At 42.5% G+C, this 19970-nt stretch overlaps 1 protein-coding gene across 4 annotated transcripts in view; it reads right to left on the reverse strand.

Annotated features, from left to right (window-relative positions):
- The window catches only part of HDAC4 (histone deacetylase 4), a 123503-nt gene that overhangs the window by 63423 nt on the left and 40110 nt on the right, over positions 1-19970 (reverse strand). For all 4 annotated transcript variants that reach the window (XM_082229214.1, XM_082229212.1, XM_082229213.1 and 1 more), the window contains exons 4-7: positions 10370-10614; positions 8486-8636; positions 3255-3375; positions 893-1014 (exon numbers count right to left, since the gene is read on the reverse strand). In XM_082229214.1, coding sequence (XP_082085340.1) covers positions 893-1014; positions 3255-3375; positions 8486-8636; positions 10370-10614 — 639 coding nt within the window. The remainder of the gene's footprint in view (positions 1-892; positions 1015-3254; positions 3376-8485; positions 8637-10369; positions 10615-19970) is intronic.

Here is a 19970-nt window from a genome sequence, read left to right on the forward strand (position 1 = left end):
GTTCTTTGGAATTTTTTTCCTTCTATTTCTGGTCACTGCAAAATGGAGCTAAAGTGACTACAGTGGTACCTCGTGCTAAGTACTTAATTCGTTCCGGAGGTCTGTTCTTAACCTGAAACTGTTCTTAACCTGAGGTACCACTTTAGCTAATGGGGCCTCCCACTGCTGCCGCCACGCCACCTGAGCATGATTTCTGTTCTCATCTGAAGCAAAGTTCTTAACCCGAGGTACTATTTCTGGGTTAGCAAAGTTCTTAACCCGAGGTACTATTTCTGGGTTAGCGGAGTCTGTAACGTGAAGTGTCTGTAACCTGAAGCGTATGTAACCTGAAGTACCACTGTATTACTATTTTAAGTGAGCAGCTTCATATAGGACAAGGGGAAGAAATACATATTTACCTGAGTATTTGTTTCAAAGCAGAGGCATTCCTCCATGCCCTTCCACCCCCCCCCCCCATACGGCCTGAGCTGCGGTAAGCAGGTACACAATACATGGCCTTTTTGCTCAGGGCACAACAGGAGTGCCTTCCTGAGGGAAACCTAATTGCTCCAAAACATTGCCTTTACGCATGTAGGGACAGCATGGTTACCTGAGGCTGATTATTCTATAGTACTATATCTACCAATGTTCTGCTGACTTCCATGTTCTTCTGCTGTGTCCTGTTAACTTCTGACTATGCTATTTGCTGTTTTCTTTTAAGATTTAATATCTTACCATTGTGTTTTTAATCGTAGCCACCTTTGGTGTGAAAAGAATGGCTATAAATATTAGGAAAAAATAAAGGCAAATATACAAGCAAAAGCACATGAATGAACAAAGATCAAATTATTTATGTAACTTTTTAAAAGAAATGTTTTAGAATGCTATGTGAACAGTGAAAGGTAGGACTTACCTGTTTTCCTGAGTGGAAAATCATCTTTGGAATCATACATCCCTAGCACAGGATGATTATAAGTGCCTGATACTCCGCTTTGTGGTGGAGAGCTCTGGTCAAGAGAACTATGCTGTGTTTTCCTACAGAAAAAGTGAGGCATTACCAGCCTTGCAGTTTACACTACTTTTCCCTTAAGCAATAAGCAAGATTACTGATAGTTAACATGGGCTTCACCGAAAAGCTTAGTTCCCCCAATGGCTGTACCAACCAGCCCTGATTGCAATCCCAGATTGAGTTCCTACTGGTGACAGGCGCCCAGTTACAAATCTGCAATTAGGGATGCCATGAGAGAGTTGATGAAGAATGTCCTTTAAGGGCATTGGCAAGTCCAGGCTCGAGGTTGTCACCTCATCCATCTATAAGTAAGCAGCTCTTGCAAAAATCAATTTGGTAAGAGATGCCTGAAGGCATGAGGAGGAAGCCTCAAAGCTCTCAAGGACCAACTCAATATATTATTTGACTGCATCTTTAGAGCTCCACCCTCCTACTGTGGGAGGGACTGCTGGTGATGACAGAGGCACTTCATGGAGATGCTCAGAGAGGACATTTAGTTTGCTGATCAGCTAATGTATAGACATTGGTCTGGTTAGGGTGAGCCACTTTTGGCAAAGGATCCTACTAAAAGACTCAGGGAAGGGTTTTGCTGTGCTCCAGAGGGAAACTTCATCGTCCCCTTTGGGCAGTGTTGGAGCTTCCCCATCTCCACTCTCTGTCCCCACCATCTGATAAAGAGTATTGGGAAGTTTTTTGTGTTTGACATTTTATTATGTTTTTTTATTTATTTTGCTGGAAGCCGCTCAGTGGTTGGGGAAAGCCAGCCAGACTGAGAATTCAGTCTGAAAAAGCTTGTTCAACAGCTGCTCAGTTTGTTCCTCTTCTCCCTAGAGAGCTGTTCTTCTTTCTCTATGAGACTGTGTCCTTACCAGGAGATTAATATGAACATTGATCCATTGTTTGTGTTAGTGTGCCTTCATCCACATGAGTGTTTTCAGTTTTATGCTTCCAAATTTCTAACTTGATATTTCACAATATGGTTGATATAATGTATTTCTTACTTTGTACTGTTGCCCCCTCCCCGAAATTACAACTTCCCAGTTCCCAAGAATTCTCATAATTGTAGACACAGCCTCTGAGATTACATTCTCAAACATCTTGGGTACCACGCTTAAGGTCATGGAGATCTGAATTCATTTAAAATATCATCTCTTTTCCTATCTTGGGCTGCAGCTTCCTCCTCACATCATTTATTTTGTTATCACCAGGTTGGGCATCACTTTCCTTTTGGATGAAGACAAGAGGCAAAGTAGGTGTTGAACAGTTGGCACCTTCTCTCAGTCACCCAATAGCATTTCTTTGCCTTCTCCAGGCAGAGCACCTGCCACTTGCTTCTTCTTATTCTTCTTGCATCAAACATAGCCAAAGACACTTTTTTTAAAAAAAGATGTGGGTAGCACTGTGGTTTAAACCACTCAGCCTCTTGGCCTTGCCGCCTGGAAGGTTGGCGGTTCAAATCTGCGCAACGGGGTGAGCTCCCGTTGCTCTGTCCCAGCTCCTGCCAACCTAGCAGTTCAAAAGCACAGCAGTGCTTCTTCTTCTTCTTCTTTCTAGTATTTTCCTCTTTCTTCCTAGACCACAACCTTCAACAGGAAGGAGTGATGGAAAAACCCCACGGCCCTTTAGCTTCCTGTCCAGAGTTTCAGTCGCTTGCTATATGTCAAATGCTGTGTCTGGCAGTATCATGACCCACGTGAATAAGAAGGATGGGGTTGTGGTCAGTGGGCTTTGTAAGTCTTGGCAACTTCTCTGTTACATCATGAATCTTTGCACCTGTGAAGGCAGCACACTTCCTGGGGCATCCTCTGCACACTGCTGCCTCTGTGCCCCTCAGTAGGGAATCACCTACCATCACATGATGTCTCTTCCTTCTCTGGGAAATAGCAGCACTTGTTCTGTGCACTGTACCTCCCACAACCATTTTGGTGTATTCTGAAGTCTGTAACAGCTGTCCTAGCTCCTCCGGCCCAGAATCGGTGTCCGAGATGAGGACATGCAATCAAGAACGGACCTCCGGAACGAATTAAGTTTGTAACCAGAGGTACCACTGTACCTTTCGTAGGCACGAGGCAGGCAAGTGGACTTATTTTCCATCACATTCAAAGGCAGGTTACAACTGTTTTAGAACATGCTACCTATGGTTTACTCCAAAGGCTATCCCTTTTGAGTTCCAATTTGGAGCAGACTATTTTTTTCAAGCAGAAAGGGGAGGATGCTATCTAATAAGCAGTCAAAAAGTTGTTAGAAATAGGATGGGGCCACTTACCCATACCAGAAGCGCGGGTCATTAGAAATGCAATGGTTGAGATTCCGCTGGGCCAAAGCTTTTTTTTTATTTAAGACAAACTCTTGTAGCTTCATTTTTACTTCTGTGCTTGCCACTGCACCTGAAATACCAAACCCAAAGTAAATAGACTGAACTAGCACCCACAACATTAATTTGAGACCTACTTCATGAACTTACAAAAGGTTGTCTAAAGATTTCAATCAAACTCTTTCAATATTTTAAGCTATCAATAAAGAATTATTCTGTGCAATGAGGAGTGGTACACAATTACAACTGATGTTTGGAAATGTAAATTTAATCAGAGATTTATCTTTTTCCTATGAAGGGAGGTGCAGCTGAATAGGATTTTACGCACAAAATTATGCCTAAACTAAAGCACTTGTAGAAGCTTTTCCAGCCGCTCTGAATTAAAACCATTTAAGAACAGAAGTGTTGTACATACTCAGGGTTTTTTTAAAAAGTTACATCTGCAGGCAAAGGTTGAAGATGAATGGCTCATGTACAGAAACTGTCTAGGAAAACCTTCCAAATAAGGATCTTTGTTCACTATATCTGCATAAATATTTCCATTCACAGTCAATCATCTGTTTTGTCAAACAGAAAATCTGGCATCTAAGAAAGTTACATGTTTTCAAAGTCTAGAATTACATTTCTAGCAGCATAATTTCTCATCACTATTTACTTCACAAGATACCAGTCCATCAATGCACAGACAAATTCTTGTGCAGTGAGACTTCGGAAGAGCAACATATTGAAACTTTACAGTCTTGCCATCAGCAAGACTCTTTTCAGTCTCTGGGTCCTGACTTTATGTAGCTTTAATTCTAATGTGGAATAGCAACTTTCCACCTTATTTATTATTAAATTTGTATACACCTACAGGATAAAATCACAATATAAAAATATAAAAATATAAAAACACAAAATACAAAATCAAAATAGAAACAAAAACAACCAATATTCAAAAGTACTGCAGGGAACAAGAATGGGACTTATATATGACATGAACTGAAAGTCTGCTGAGTATTTTTAGGTAGCTTTGGTGGAAGTTCAACCACCATTATTATTATTATTAGTAGTAGTAGTAGTAGTAGTAGTAGTGGTAGTAGTTGTTAAACAGGTTTTCTGGAGGCTTTGTCCAAATTTGCAGTTGTGCAAATTGTTATGCTCCAATTCCAATTTCACAAAGTCATTCCAGAAAGATACAATGGCTCATAGAACTGATAGGCTGATAGGATATTGTGAAGTCAAAGAGATTCAGAGCTGCCCTTCCATTTTCAGTCTCTTGAAGCAGACATCCCATCACCGTGCGGAAGGCAGCCCACAAACCAGACCAGAACACCAACTGAAATATTTCAAGCCGTCTGGTAGCTACCAAGATCACCTGGAGCAAAAGATGGTTCTTCACGAACAACCTTGTGGGCATCTTCTTTCAACACAGCCAGAACTACTCCTTCCTTTTTTTCTTGTCACATGACTAACAAGCTATTTACTTATTCTTCTTACAATAAAATATGTTTCAATTTTTTCATTTCCAACCCCACCTGCACTTTATTTTAAAAAGGAGTAGCTTATTAATTACGTGTGTACTCTCTGTATATACCTTTAAATGGATAGCTGGTTACGATGGGGAAATGGAAGCTCTCTTAAGCTACGAAACCTAAGATGAACTCTTGTTATACCTCTAGTCACTGACCTACGTGCTTTTATAAACAAAGATCTCATTCATGAAGCCACTGTTTATGTCCATAAAATCTGTCTTCTTAGCATACCCAATAATGCAAATGCCTGTTTCTAGGCTGCCCTTGAAACTCCAGCAGGTGCAGAATGCCGCGGCGGGGCTCCTTACGGGGTCCTTGCCATGGGATCACATTCATCCAGTGCTTTACCAACTGCAGTGGCTCCCAGTGGAGTACAGGGTCAGGTTTAAGGTGCTGGTTTTGACCTTTAAAGCCCTATGCGGCCTAGGACCCATGTACCTATGGGACCGCCTCTCCTGGTATGCCCTGCGGGGGACCTTAAGGTCCACAAATAACAACACTTTGGAGGTCCCGAGCATCAAGGAGATTAGATTGGTTTCAACTAGGGCCAGGGCCTTTTCAGCACTGGCCCCGATGTGGTGGAACGCTCTGTCAGAAGAAACTAGGGCCCTGCGGGACTTGACATCTTTCCGCAGGGCCTGCAAGACAGCACTGTTCCGCCTGGCCTTTGGCTTGGATTCAGTCTGACCCTTATGTTTCCCTCCCTTTATGGTCTTGATTTATCAACTATTTTAAAATGAGGCTGCATTTTAAATTGCATTTTAACCTGTATTTTAAATTTGTTCCCCCCTTTCTTTTCCCCCTATTATGGTTTTTACTGTGATTTTATTGGTGTTAGCCGCCTGAGCCCGGCTCTGGCCAGGGAGGGCGGGGTATAAATAAATATTATTATTATTATTATTTCTAGTCATGTGAGAAACACAAGGCTACTGCTGCCTGCTGCGCTGAAATAATCATCATTTGTGAAATGGCAATGATTACCACTAGCGTGCGTGTTGAATGTGACAAGTACAGTAAACCTAGGAAGTGAAGACATGTCAGAGGCAGGTGACTGTGTGCAGAGAGTGCAAGGTCACTAACAAAATCTACACTATATATTGGGTCTCCAATTCCAGAAAACATTTCATATATTTATGCACCACCTGCTTTCTTTGGCACTCAAAGCGACATACATAGATCCCTTAGATCTAATTATCTTTACATAGTACCATTCTGATAATTTTTAGATGGGGATCAGCATTTTCTTTCCCCATAAGAGACTCTTGCATCAAAAGGAGAAGAATGGTGGAAAGGACACAGATGTAAATCAAAGCAGAAGAGTTTAGTATATAATCCAGCTAACAGATGACTCACAGATAAGGAAGAATGTGTAAATAGAGGGTTGTCTTCCAGATACAACAATGAATTTCCCCCCACTTTATTTGAACTCTTGAATTAAGGCTTGTTAAAAAGCAGGCTTTTGATCCTAAAAGCAATGCTTTATGTAACAAGTTCAGCTTTTCCCCCTTCAGATCCTGTTCCTTCACCCACTCAACTATTTCTATAATTAATCTTGAAAGAAACTTGAGAAATTGGAAGAAAAGCCTCCTTGTTTTCAAACAATGAGTGATGTTGAGAAGGATACCCTACAGGATTTAGCCACCAATCCTAGTGTAATCATTAAAGGAGCCAATAAGGCAGGTGTAGAAGTAACTGTGAATAAGAATGGACGGGTCAGTCTACTTCCAGTCTGCACCTATTTCACGTGAGTTCACCCTTAAGTCCATTCTGTACCATTTCCATGTTAAACTGCAAATTTTTTGTGGCTGGGTGTGTTAATCTGTACAAAAATTGTTTCCAAATATATATTTAATTCCTTTTTTTAAAAAAGGGTTTTCTCTTAAAATGCACATTGTAAACATATTTGATATGTCCTTTGACCCAAGAATACCAACGGGAACATTCAGAAAGTGCACGTTACTTGGGGAGGTATGCATTGGTTCATATTGGAATTCATGAAGATCAAATTCCTTAAGTATGAATAGCAAAATGAAAATACAGGCTGAACTTTCTATGCTGAAAGACCCACATAAAATTGGAATGACTCTTAAAGGAAGAATATTGGAGCACCTGTTTTCTGAGATAGTTCCTTGCAACACGGAAATACTACGGATATACCTCATCAAGTCTCTCATGGATGCAGCCCATGTGTACAGTACCAAGGGATTGCTAAAGGATTCAAAAGTACTCTCTTTCTCCCCACTACACCCGTCTGCATACACTCATGGGAAAGCAGGTACTATGCAAGGACATTATGGTGACCAAGAAATTTGGGCACAGCTGCATTATTCCTATTCAGCCCTCGGTGTTGCTCTTTACAAAAATGCAAGTTACAGTGGTGCCTCGCAAGACGAAATTAATCCGTTCCGTGAGTCTCTTCGTCTAGCGGTTTTACGTCTTGCGAAGCAACCCTATTAGCGGCTTAGCGGCTTAGCGCTATTAGCGGTTTAGCGGCTATTAAAGGCTTAGCGGCTTAACGGCTAAAAGGCTATTAGCGGCTTAGCGGCTTAGAAAAAGGGGGGGAAGCGGAAAAAAATCGGAACACTCGCAAGACGTTTTCGTCTTGCAAAGCAAGCCCATAGGGAAAATCGTCTTGTGAAGCAGCTCAAAAACGGAAAACCCTTTCGTCTAGCGGGTTTTCCATCTTGCGAGGCATTCGTCTTGCGGGGCACCACTGTAATTGAGCTTTAAGCCTGAGTTACTTGGATTAAGCGGAAGGGGAGAGAGAGTCTGCCATCAGGGAGGGGCAGAAGCAGAGACCTGGCCTCCCAGCAACAGTGTCTCTACTGCAAGGGTCGGTAACCAAAGGCCCATAGGCCACAGGCGACCCATGGGGGTCGCCTGTGGACACACACCCCTCCGCCGCCGCCACCCGCTCAGTCGGCTCCCGTGCACTGCACTACACCGGCGCAGAGCAGAGCAGGGACCACCTTCCGCGATGCTGGCAGGCTTCCCATTGGCTGCAGGAAGCCCACCACGGCATCTGCGGGACCCTGAACCGGCCCAAGCCACAAAAACTTTGCGGACCCCTGCTCTACTGCATACTGAGGTAGGGTGGCAGCAAGGTCCAGCAGAGCTACTCCCACCAGTGCCCTAGCCATGTCCAGGCCTTACTGCTGTCCTGCCCCATCCTAGTATGAGGGAGCAATGCTGGCCGCTCCAGGTATGCATTAACCTCTCAATCCCCACAACAGCCGTATGCACACAGATACACTCATAACGCAACAATTCATTTATACAAATGTATAAAATCACCATCTAATTTTGTAAAGAAGTGGACAAATATTCACAAACAGGTGGTCTGTAAGAAGAGAAACTTCACATGGACAAGTATTCTTTGGATAAATTAGGACATCAACCCTAAAAAGGAAATCTTCCAAATGTGATCTCCATTAACATTTACAATGTTATATTCACTTCTTTAAATGCCTTTCTTTCTCTCCTTAGGTTTAAAGCATAGTAGAGGTCAACATAAAAGATAGGATGAGCCTTACTCAGGGAAAAACACCTGAATTACTTAAACTTTGCAATTTACAGTAATCTTCACAGTAACCTGATCAAAGTTGCCTTCCTCATTATTCATGTGTCACTAGATGCATCACTGACATCATCTGTCCGGCTGTCACTTACTTTCTTTTCCTTTCTCTTTGTTTTTAAGTTGCTGCAGCTTCTGTTCTCTATGCTGCTTCTCTAACTCTTGTTCCTGCCGATGCTTTTCCAACTTTCTCTGGTGTTCCAAGAGCTCCTGCTGATGTTTCATTGCCAGAATCTCCTGTTGCTGCTGTTGGGCAAAAAAAAAAAGAGGTGTATGTAAAGTAAATGCACACAATCTTTGCCCTTTCGGTCACAATCTTTGCCCTTTAAAGTTGCCATCTCCTAAGCAGCAGTCAGAATAAAACTGTTAAAAGTGAGAAAAGAACGTTCCAATACCATACAAGGAAACAGAGGAGGCAGCATAGCAATAATTTTGAGTTTTGCAATTGTGCACTAGATCAGGGGTAGAAAACCTTTCTGGTCTGGTAGGCCATATATTTATTGTCACACAAACCCTGCGGGTCAACTTTGACAGTTGGGCAGAACAACTCACCTGCCAATCACCTGGTATCATAATGACATCAAGTGATTAATATGTGTCAAAGTTCTTTGCACAGAGCTTCCCAAACACCTAAGAATCAACTGTGGAAACACTGAGCCCAGAGGCTTGCAAAGCACAGTGCTTCCCACATGCTCATTAAGCAGCTAATTGCCGGTGCTTGGGAAGAGCTGTGCAACAGGGCTTTGCATGCACTGCCCTTTTAGATCACGCCCTGCCATTGCCTGCCCCACAGAGCACAGCGCAGCAGCTCAGCCAAAGCTTGGCTTAATGCGTTGTTTGAGCTCAGAACTGCAGTTAAGATTTCTCCTTCTTCACCACAATCTGTAACAATAGGACAAAGCTTGGCTACAGATAGTAAGGAAGAGGTTCCCTAACGAAGTTCAGAGAACACGTTAAATCACACCTTGGCTTAGCTGTTTGTCCACACTGGATATAAACTCCTCAAATGAACCAGCACATTCCAGCTGTCATGGTAAGTCACATTCCGGCTGACTGTTACACGTGAAACAGGCCTATGACTAGAACTGTAAGACTGATTGATTGATTGATTGATGACAATTTATATGCCACTTAATTATCGTTGGCTCTTAGGGGTTTACTGGTAATTCAATACAATAAAGATTAAAAACAGTTAAAAATATAAAATCAGAACTGAGTTAAAATGCTTGCTGGTTGTTGTTTTTAAGAAAAAATTAAAAGTGCTGGTGTTAGCTGCTGGCGACAGTCTGTTCCCAAGTCAAAGCATCACTCCTGGAGTTCACCAGATTTTAACAGTGGAAATAACTACAAACTACAACCGTACATAATTTTGTGAATTGCCAACAAGGATCAAGGACTGTTAGTGTTTTGACTAGCAGTGTACAGAAAATCAACAAAAGATACTCTTGTCTTTTGTTTGGTTTTAAATACACACATACATGGCCATTACATGAGAGATGCAATGACCCAATTCACACATAACCATAAACTATAAGCCATGGCTTCCTGTGAACATGCAGGGTGCTGGTGTATGCTGCTCATTCACACACACCCATCTCCTCCTCCCTGGGTCATGCAGAGAACAAACAACCAGAGTTGGTTCTTGGTTTGCTGCTGGTGTTGAATTTGTAGAGAAACAAACCACAAGTTCACACATAAAGCTAAGCCAGTGATCAGGTCTGTATCCTTGCAGCAAGACACAGGGAGGAGAGTGGTGGGAGTGAAGGAGCAGCAGACATGAGCCCGCAGGAAGCTCATGGGAAGCCATGGCTCATCTTAGGCTATGGTTTGCCCCTGATCCAATATATACCTAGGTACACATGTTATGTTTCTTTCCTTCTAGAGCATCTAAAGTGATTATATAAAGACAACTGTTTAACACACATCAGCCACTGCTTGGGAGACTTTGTTCCAACTCAAACTGAATTCTCGCCACTCACCTTTATGTGTTCATGTAGTTGAGCTTCATGCTGACGAGAGAGCTGTTCATGCTGTCTCTGAAATTCTGCTATGAGGATCTGTCTCTGGATCTGTTGCTTTTGTTTGAGGGCCAACAATTCCTGTTGAAGCTGCTGCTCACGTAATGTAGGTTCTGCAACTGGCATGGAGAACTGATGGTCCAAACGGAGATCCATAGGGACTACAGATGGTGCCACTTGCAAAGGTAGTGTTGTGGTCACATCAACTGCAAAACCCAAAAGGCAAGGTTAGCTCATCTCCAATTCTTATTACGATTTTTACGCAGTATTTATTAGGGTTTTTTTTATCCCACTTGTCCTTCTAAATGACCCAAGGGCAAACTTACATAATCTATGTTAGAAATAGAAAATCGGAACAATTAAAATATACCGTATTTTTCGCCCTATAGGACGCACTTTTTCCCCTCCAAAAATGAAGGGGAAATCTGGGTGCGTCCTATGGGGCGAATGCAGGCTTTCGCTGAAGCTTGGAGAGCAAGAGGGGTCGGTGCGCACCGACCCCTCTCGCTCTCCAGGCTTCAGGAAGACATCCGCAGCCTAGGCAGCCCTGTGGGAGTGGCACCCGCCCTGTGGAACACCCTCCCGTCAGATGTCAAGGAAATAAACAACAAGACATCTGAAGGCAGCCCTGTTTAGGGAAGTTTTTAATGTTTGAAGTTTTATTCTGTTTTTAATGTTCTGTTGAAAGCCCCCCAGAGTGGCTGGGGAAACCCAGCCAGATAGGCGGGGTAGAAATAATAAATAAAAATTATTGTTGTTGTTGTTGTTGTAGCTGTTAAGGCAGGCAAAGACAGATGCCAGCATCCGTATCACTAAGGCCACTTAGATTTATAACATCATATTTGGATCAAAATGTAATTCCAATAGCCACAGCTGTCCTTAAAAGCTAACTCTGATCAGCCACATGAACAATGGCAAGGATGATGGGCGTTGCACTTCAAAAACAACTGAATGTTAACTACCCTTGCTCAAGTCAGTTAACCACAAAGAACCATTTAAGTTAGTAAGTTTAAAACAAAAACACTTTTGGAAGCTATTTTGGTGCTACCATATTTCAGTTATAAAGAATGAGAAAAGCAGAATATATTAGTCTTTCCTTCCTACAATGACTAGTAACTTACAATTTAACAAAAGCTCTCAATATATAACTATACAGATATTTTTAACATATGCAGATTAAATGTGAATGAATTAATCATTTAGAAGGTAGATAATCAAATTATGACATTATTTAATTAATTTACAAGCCTTCCTTTGGGAGTGTTGCATATACTGTATTTTTTACTGATGTTAGCTGTTTTAGGAAACAATATTTATCTGAAAAGCAGGATGTAAATAAATAAATAAGAACTGATTTGCAACAAGACAATGGACAGAAAGAAGCTTTGATTCCTGAAATCTCTACCCCCAAGTCAGCGCTAGTCAAGAAGCAGGATGCACAAGAAACAAGAAGTTGGACATGTCTGCATATAAGGATCTGAAATATTTTATTTTTATTATTTATTGAATTTATATGCCGCCCTATACCTGGAGGTCTCAGGGCGGTTCACAAAAGAGCCACATTTTAAAAGGGTATAGGATGTAAATCAAATCAACCAAAGACCTGATTAAAAAAAAAACATTTTTGCCTGGTGCTTAAAGGTGTATAATGAAGGCGCCAGGCGAACTTCCCTGGGGAGAGCATTCCACAGACGGGGAGCCACTGCAGAGAAGGCCCCGTTCTTGTGTTGCCACCCTCCGGACCTTTCGAGGAGGGACACGAAGGAGGGCCTCAGAAGATGATCTCAGAGTCTGGGTAGGTTGATATGGAAATAGGAGATCCTTGAAGTATTGTGGTCCTGAGCCATTTAAGGCTTTACAGGTCAAAACCAGCACTTTGAATTGGGCCCGGAAACTAACTGGTAGCCACTGCAGTTGGACCAGGATCGGTGTAATATGCTCAAACCGTCTTCCTCCGGTGAGCAACCTGGCTGCTGAATTCTCCACCAGCTGAAATTTCCAAACCATCTTCAGAGGCAGCCCTAGGTATAACGCATTGCAGTATTCTAACCCTGAGGCTACCAGAGCATAGACGTACTTAGGCTATCCATGACCAGAAAGGGACATAGCTGGGCCACCAGCCGAAGCTGATGGAAGGCACTCCGGGCCACTGAGGCCACCTGAGCCTCGAGCGACAGCAAAGGATCCAGGAGGACCCCCAGGCTTCGAACCTGCTCCTTCAGAGGAGGCGACCTCCCAGCCATTTTCCTTGAAGCTTGTACCTATTTTATTCTGGGTTTTTTAATTTGATGTTTAATGTATTGTAAACCGCTTTGAGATCTTTTCTTTAAAATACAGAAATGAAATGAATAATAATAAAAATATTTCTTTAAATTACACAATTTCTTAAAATTTATTATTTCTTTAAAATACAGAAATGAAATCATAGAATCATAGAGTTCAATGAGACCCATGGGCCATCTTGTCCATGGGTAGGCAAACTAAGGCCCAGGGGCCGGATCCAGCCCAATTGCCTTCTCAATCCAGCCTGCGGATGGTCTGGGAATCAGCGTGTTTTTACACGAGTAGAATGTGTCCTTTTATTTAAAATGCATCTCTGGGTTGTTTGTGGGGCCTGCCTGGTGTTTTTACATGAGCAGAATGTGAGCTTTTATTTAAAATGCATCTCTGGGTTATTTGTGGGGCATAGGAATTCGTTCATTTCCCCCCCCCCCAATATAGTCCAGCCCACCACATGGTCTGAGGGACGGTGGACCGGCCCACAGCTGAAAAAGGTTGCTGACCCCTGTATTTGAAGATGGCTCTCATATCTCCTCTCAGTCTCCTCTTTTCCTAGCTAAACATACCCAGCTCCTTCAACTGTTCCTCATAAGGCTTGGTTTCCGGACCCTTGATTCCTCCTCTGCACACATTCCAGCTTGTCAACATCCTTCTGAGATTGTGGTGCCCAGAATTGGACACCATATTCCAGGTGTAGTCTGACCAAGGCAGAAGAGAGTGGGACTATTACTTCCCTTGATCTGGACACTAGACTTCGGTTGACACAGCCTAGAACAGTGTTTCCCAACCGGTGTTCCGCGGCACACGAGTGTGCCGTGAGACATCGGCTGGTGTGCCGCGAGATACCTGGAGGGAGGCGGGCGAGTCGGGCGGCGAGAGGCGGGGCGGCGGCGGCGAGGAGAGGTCGCGCCTCCTGCTGCTGCCTGGCGCTCCTCCTCGCAGCCGGCAGCGCTGCCTGGGCGCCTCCGCGCGACTCTGCCTCGCTGGGTTTGGTCTCCCAGCAGAGACGGGTCACACGCGCCCCTCCCTCCCTCCCTCAGCCTGCGCGGAGGGAGAGCCAGAGAGAGGCATCGCTCCTGCGCTCCGAGAGGAGCTGCCGAGGGAAAAAACTTTGACTTTTGTGCGTCCCTCCCGGTGTGACGCTGCGCGCTGACGTCACGGGGCGGGGCTTTAATGGTGGTGTGCCGCGAGATTTTTTTTCAGTAAACAGGTGTGCCGTTGCCCAAAAACGTTTGGGAAACACTGGCCTAGAACAGCAGTGATTTTTTTTGCTGCTGCATCACACTGTTGACTCATGATAAGCTTGTGGTCCACCAAGACCCCTAGATCCTTTTCACATGTACTGCTAGTAAGCCAGGTGTCCCCAATCCTATATTTGTGCATCTGGTTCTTCCTGCCTAAGTGCAGAACCTTACATTTGTCCCTATTGAAATTCATTTTGTTAGCTTGGGCCCTGTTCTCCAATCTGTTAAAGTCATTTTGAATTCTGATTCTGTCTTCTACTGAATCAGCTACCCCTCCCAGTTTGGTATCATCTGCAAATTTGATGAGCATCCCCTCAATTCCTTCATCCAAGTAGTTTATAAAGACATTGAACAACAACGGGGCCAGGACAGAAACTTGTGGCACCCCTCTTGTCACTTTTTCCTAGGATTGTGAGGAACCACTAATGACCACTCTTTGGGTTTGGTCCACCAACCAGCTACAAATCCACCTTACAGTTACCTCATTTAACCCACATTTTACCAGCTTCCTCGCAAGATTATCATGGGGGACTTTGTCAAAAGCCTTACTGAAATCAAGATACACTACGTCCACACCATTCCCCTGATTCGCCAAGCTTGTTACTCCATCAAAAAAAAAAGAAAGAGATCAGACTGGTTTGTCATGGCTTATTTTTGAGAAACCTATGCTGAGTCTTAATAATCACGAGGGCTGGTTAATATCTGATTTTCAACATTGTGATATATCACCATCTAAACATCACAATATTTTGATATATCACGATATCTGAAATAAGGCTGAAGCTATATAGAAGTGAATGTGGGAATGTCCTGGCAACTGCTAAAACCTATCGGTCTAATTCTAAAACTGATAAATTTTTACTTACTCTTAACATATTGTTACAACTGCTATGTTACAGTATTACTGTACCGATAATGTTTAAATTATCACATTTTCTCTAAAATTTAAGCTGTAAAATTTAATCAGTAACATAGATATCAAAGATAAGGTGAGAGAATGTTCCCTAAAAAATTAATTACGTTACAAAACAAGTAAAAGGCCAATTCAGTGTCACTTTTAGTTATTAAAGTATTGAGTATAAAAGGTAAAAGGTAAATGACCCCTGGACAGTTAAGTCCAGTCAAAGGCAACTATGGGGTGCAGCGCTCATCTCACTTCAGGCTGAAGAAGCCAGCGTTTGTCCACAGACAGCTTTCTGAGTCATGTGGTCAGCATGACTAAACCGCTTCCGGTGAAACAGAACCGCTTCCTGTGACAGAAACCAGAGTGCACAGAAACGCTGTTTACCTTGCCGACACCACCGGAGTACCTATTTATCTACTTGCACTGGTATGTTTTCGAACTGCTAGGTTGGCAGAAGCTGGGACAGAGCAATGGGAGCTCACACCGTCACACGGATTTGAACTGCCAACCTTACAATCGGCAAGCCCAAGAGGCTCAGTGGTTTACACTACATCCCACAACTCAAGCCAAAGTAGAAAGAATGGAATGGATAAATTTTAACAGAACAAAATATTTTTAAACGAATTTATATTTTTTTGCCAGGAAAAATTGCATTTCTTTTATAAACCAGGCCAAACCAGAAAGGATGGATAAAAATTTACAGAACAAAAAATTATTAAATGAAATTTATATTTTTTTTTGCAATGAAAATCTGCATTTCTGCATTCTCTGGCAACAGAGATGTCATTTGCCTTTGAAGAACATTGCCAGCAGTGCTGAACACATTTTCAGATGGCACACTTGTTCCGTTTTTGGATAGCCAAATATTTCTTTGCAAGCACTTTCAACTTTGGGAAGGATGCCTCATGTCCCATATCAGAGGGCATTCATCAATGTCCTCTGTTGGCATCGCCATATAGTCTGTGGGTTGCTTCTGCCCCAAAAGAAAGGCGCACACAAAAAACACAGGGGGGTCCCCCCTTTTATTCTGAGACGACTTGCAAGCCAACTTGGTATCCCTCCCCCTTGCAGCAGCATAGTGCAAGCAACTTGGAAGGGAAAGAGAGAGAGAGCACAGCTAAAAAAGAAGTTCCTTGGAAGGGTAGTACTACAGAGAAGCTCATCACTGGAGCAAGGAATGGAAAGGGTTAACACAGAGGAGGCAGGGGAGACTCTAGAGATGGTTTCTGAAAGATCTGGTTCTCCATCAGGCTGCAGTTTTTGCTCAACCTTTTGTAGCTATTTGTAGCAATAACCTGTTCTCAAAGAGACAGAGATTTTTAGAGGGTCATCTTTTCTCAACCTGTAGCTATTTGTAGCAATGGCAGGGGAGAGCTGACCAGTTCTCAAAGAGGCAGAATTTTTTACAGGCAGCTGTTTTTGCTCAGCCTATTGTAGCTACAGTCATACCTCGTGATGAATACGCTTCGGGTTAGGCAAATTCGGGTTGCGCTCCGCGGCGACCCTGGAAGTAACAGAGCGCGTTACTTCCGGATTTCGCCGCACGTGCAGACCGTCAAAATGATGTCACGTGCATGCGCAGAAGCGCCGAAACGTGACCCGCGCAGAGACGTGGACACAGGTTACGTTCGCTTTGGGATGCAAACGGGGCTCCGGAACGGATCCCGTTTGCATCCTGAGGTACCACTGTATTTCTAGTGATGGTGGGGAGAGCTAACCTGTTCTCAAAGATGTGGTGATTTCTGCAGCAGCCAGCTGGCAGGGAAGAGCTGACCAAGGCAGCGTTAGCAAGGGCTGACTGTGGAATTATCTGTTCTGGGACCTTTCCTGGTACTGATGTCAAGTTCACTTGTCAGTCGTTACCTGGGTCTTCATTTTCCCCCTTTTTGAAAATGGGGACATTTGCTCACCTCCAGTATGCAAGGACCTCACCTGTTCTCCAAGAATTCTCAGAGATCAGAGACAAAGGCTCTGACATTACATCCGCAAGCTCCTTTAGAACCCTTGAAGACAGCTCTCCAGGCCCTGTAGATTTGAATTCCTTTAAAGTAGCTAGGTGTTCCCTTACTACCTCTTTTCCTATCTTGGGCTGCAGCTCCCTCCTTACATCATTTATTCTGTTATCACCAGGCTGTGCATCACCTTTATTTTGAGTGAAGACAAAGGCAAAGTAGATGTTGAGTAGCTCCGCCTTCTCTTTGTCACTCAACAGCATTTCTCCATCTTTTCCACACAGAGGACCTACCACTTGCTTGTTCTTTCTCTTCCTTCGGACACAGCCAAAGAACCTTTTTTATTATTATTTTCAACCTCTCTTGCAAGCCTGAGCTCATTCTGAGCTTTAGCCAGCCTGACTTCCCCTCTGCAACTGTTGGCTACTCGTGTATACTCCTCCTCTGTGATTTCCCCTTTCTTCCATTTCTTATACATGCCCTTCTTAACTCTCAGCTCATCTGTAAAGCTCCTTTTACGGCCACACCGGTTTCCTTAGAAACAGTAGCACCTCGGCTTACGTTACCCTCGGGTAACGTAAACTTCGGGTTGCAAAAGCGGCAAACCCAGGGGTGTTTCGCCGCATGCGTAGAAACGGTCCTTCCAGGTGCGGAAACCTCGGGATCCAACCGGAGCTCTGGAACAGATCCCATCCGTAACCGGAGGTACCACTGTACACTTTAAAACTATGAAACCAGAGTATTTTTGTATCATGGCCCCAGCCCACTGAAGAAAATGAGAGCCCATATCCTATTGATTTCCCTTGGACTCACGCTTCACTCACCTTCTCTAGATTAGAGCCCAGAAGTGCCACGAAAGCTCCCCAATTTGAAAACAGATGTGTAGTTCATTCAACATGAAACTGCATTTTGTCATTTCCGAATTTCTATACTGATATAAAGAATCAGCAACTCAGTGCTTCTCCATTAGCAAGTGTCTCAAATTTGCCCTGTAGAATGAGCTTTATTACACTGTGGCAGAGCCACTTCTGAAGAAAACCTACACATTTTACCTATTTAGTTGCTACAAATAATACCTACCTCAAATGCCTTCGGTATTAGACAAGTGTGCCAGCTGCAGAGCTCATCAACATCATTCCCATTCATTGTATTCACAGACTGGTGCGTCAAACATGACTCATACTACTTCAGTCACAAAAAACTATCAGACATGCCACAACTTCCAAACAGAAGCAATGAGTGCCTCTGACCCACAGTACTCTTCGGGAAACAATAAAACCTTCTCTACTTAATGAACATGTCAGCCAAACAGAAAAAGCCTGTATTGTCATGAATATTTTATGGTGAACTAGAAAATTGCTTTTAACAGCTATGTCTTCACAACATATTAGTATGATCAGATTCATGACGTCTACAAAAAAGTATACAAAGGCTATATTCAGAGTTTTAATGAGAAATGCCAAAGGCACAAATTAGGTTTAAATTATGAATAGGTTGTATTCTTGGAGTCCAGTCTTTTCAACACCACAAAAGAATATAATACAGATTTTCAATGATTATGCTACTTTTTATTATAGATAGATCACTGTCTTAGTTATCATTTTAACACGAAGTTAAAACATGTATACCGAGAAATTAAATTTTTCCAAAGATTGCCTATGTAAAAAACGAACCTCCAAGGCATTTTACTTATGACTATAAAGTGTAAAATGAAAATGTATTTTTAGTGAATTTGTTTTTTACACACACACACACACACTTCACTCTGACAATGCTCATACATTTTTTAAATCTAAAGTTTTAAAATTATGGTCAAATAAAATATATTCCATCATACCTGCAACCCACTGTCTGCAAGTAAGTATGTGTATTCACAATATATATTTTCCACCCTTTAAAAGGTGCTTAAAAAGCACATTAAAATCCCCGCCAAAGAAATCAAGGCAACACTTGCAGATGCTCTGCTTGGGCAAAGGGTCTTTTAAAATCCACCTTCCAAACAGCCATCTCTCGACAAGCCTCCTCCCAGTAACACCCTCTTAGCTAGCAACCCATAAAGTACAGGGGACTCTTGCTGGAAGGAAACTTTGCCCCTCCCTCTCTAGGCGAGTGAAAGTGCTTTCTCCTTGCTAATGGTGGCAACACATGAAAGATTCAGCACTCCACTGCCCCACAGTTAATTCAACACACAATATATGAGGAACACAACTATCTAACCAACATTTTGAATTTATTGCTATTTTAGTCTACCAGAAACCTAGTCTCTGAACTTGAACCCACCAACATAGTTTCTCACGTTATTTCCTGTGTGTATCAATGTGCAATGATCATCTCGAGTATCTTAAACTATTTCAGACACTAAAATCCTTGCACAATAACTCAACATATATTTTACAAGTCCTTCAGAATTTTAGATCAAGTTAATGGCTGTCAAACAATATTTTCATCTGAGAAAAATGTAGCATGTGATTTGGGTATGTGCAACATATATCAAATGGAAATTATAATAAATTCAAAGGAACATTCAAACAAATGCTGTTAATTCTCAAGAATATATTAGCACAAAGCCACTTAAACAGACTAGCAACTCACTTAGAGGATAAACCCCCCAGAATCCATTTAAAAATTATCTCTAAAATTGTTCACTGAGCATCATTTTTCTTCTGCTCAATATTTGTCACAAATACATGCTTAACAGTATTATTGCTTAGAAGATTGCACTGTATATGCATGGCACTCTATTCACAGTCCACACTTCAGTAAATGTCAAAATTTGCTGAAACACTAAGAGACAGTGAGATCATAGCTATTTATAGAAACAAGCTTCTGCAGTATCTGACTGCAGTGCCAAGATACAGGAATGATATTTTTATTGAAGCTGTAGTAGAACATACCTCAACATGGAATAATAGCAAGCTATAGCATATATCACCAGATATTTGTCCATTCTGTTTTAAAAGCCTTTTTAGTCACAAATAATATAATATGTTGAACACTATGAAGCTAGACTAAGGATTCAAACCAGAAGATAAAAATCAAGCAGAACTTTAAAGCGTAACATATAAGTAATATGGTTTATATATTGCAAACCATATTCAAACTGGAAGTCCTTCAGAGTAAGACACTAGGATGAGCTCAGCACAGACAATATATGCTAGTCTCTCAACGCTGATAAGGCGATC

Source organism: Podarcis vaucheri (assembly GCF_965113315.1).
Source record: "Podarcis vaucheri genome assembly, chromosome: 1".
NCBI lineage: Eukaryota > Metazoa > Chordata > Lepidosauria > Squamata > Lacertidae > Podarcis > Podarcis vaucheri.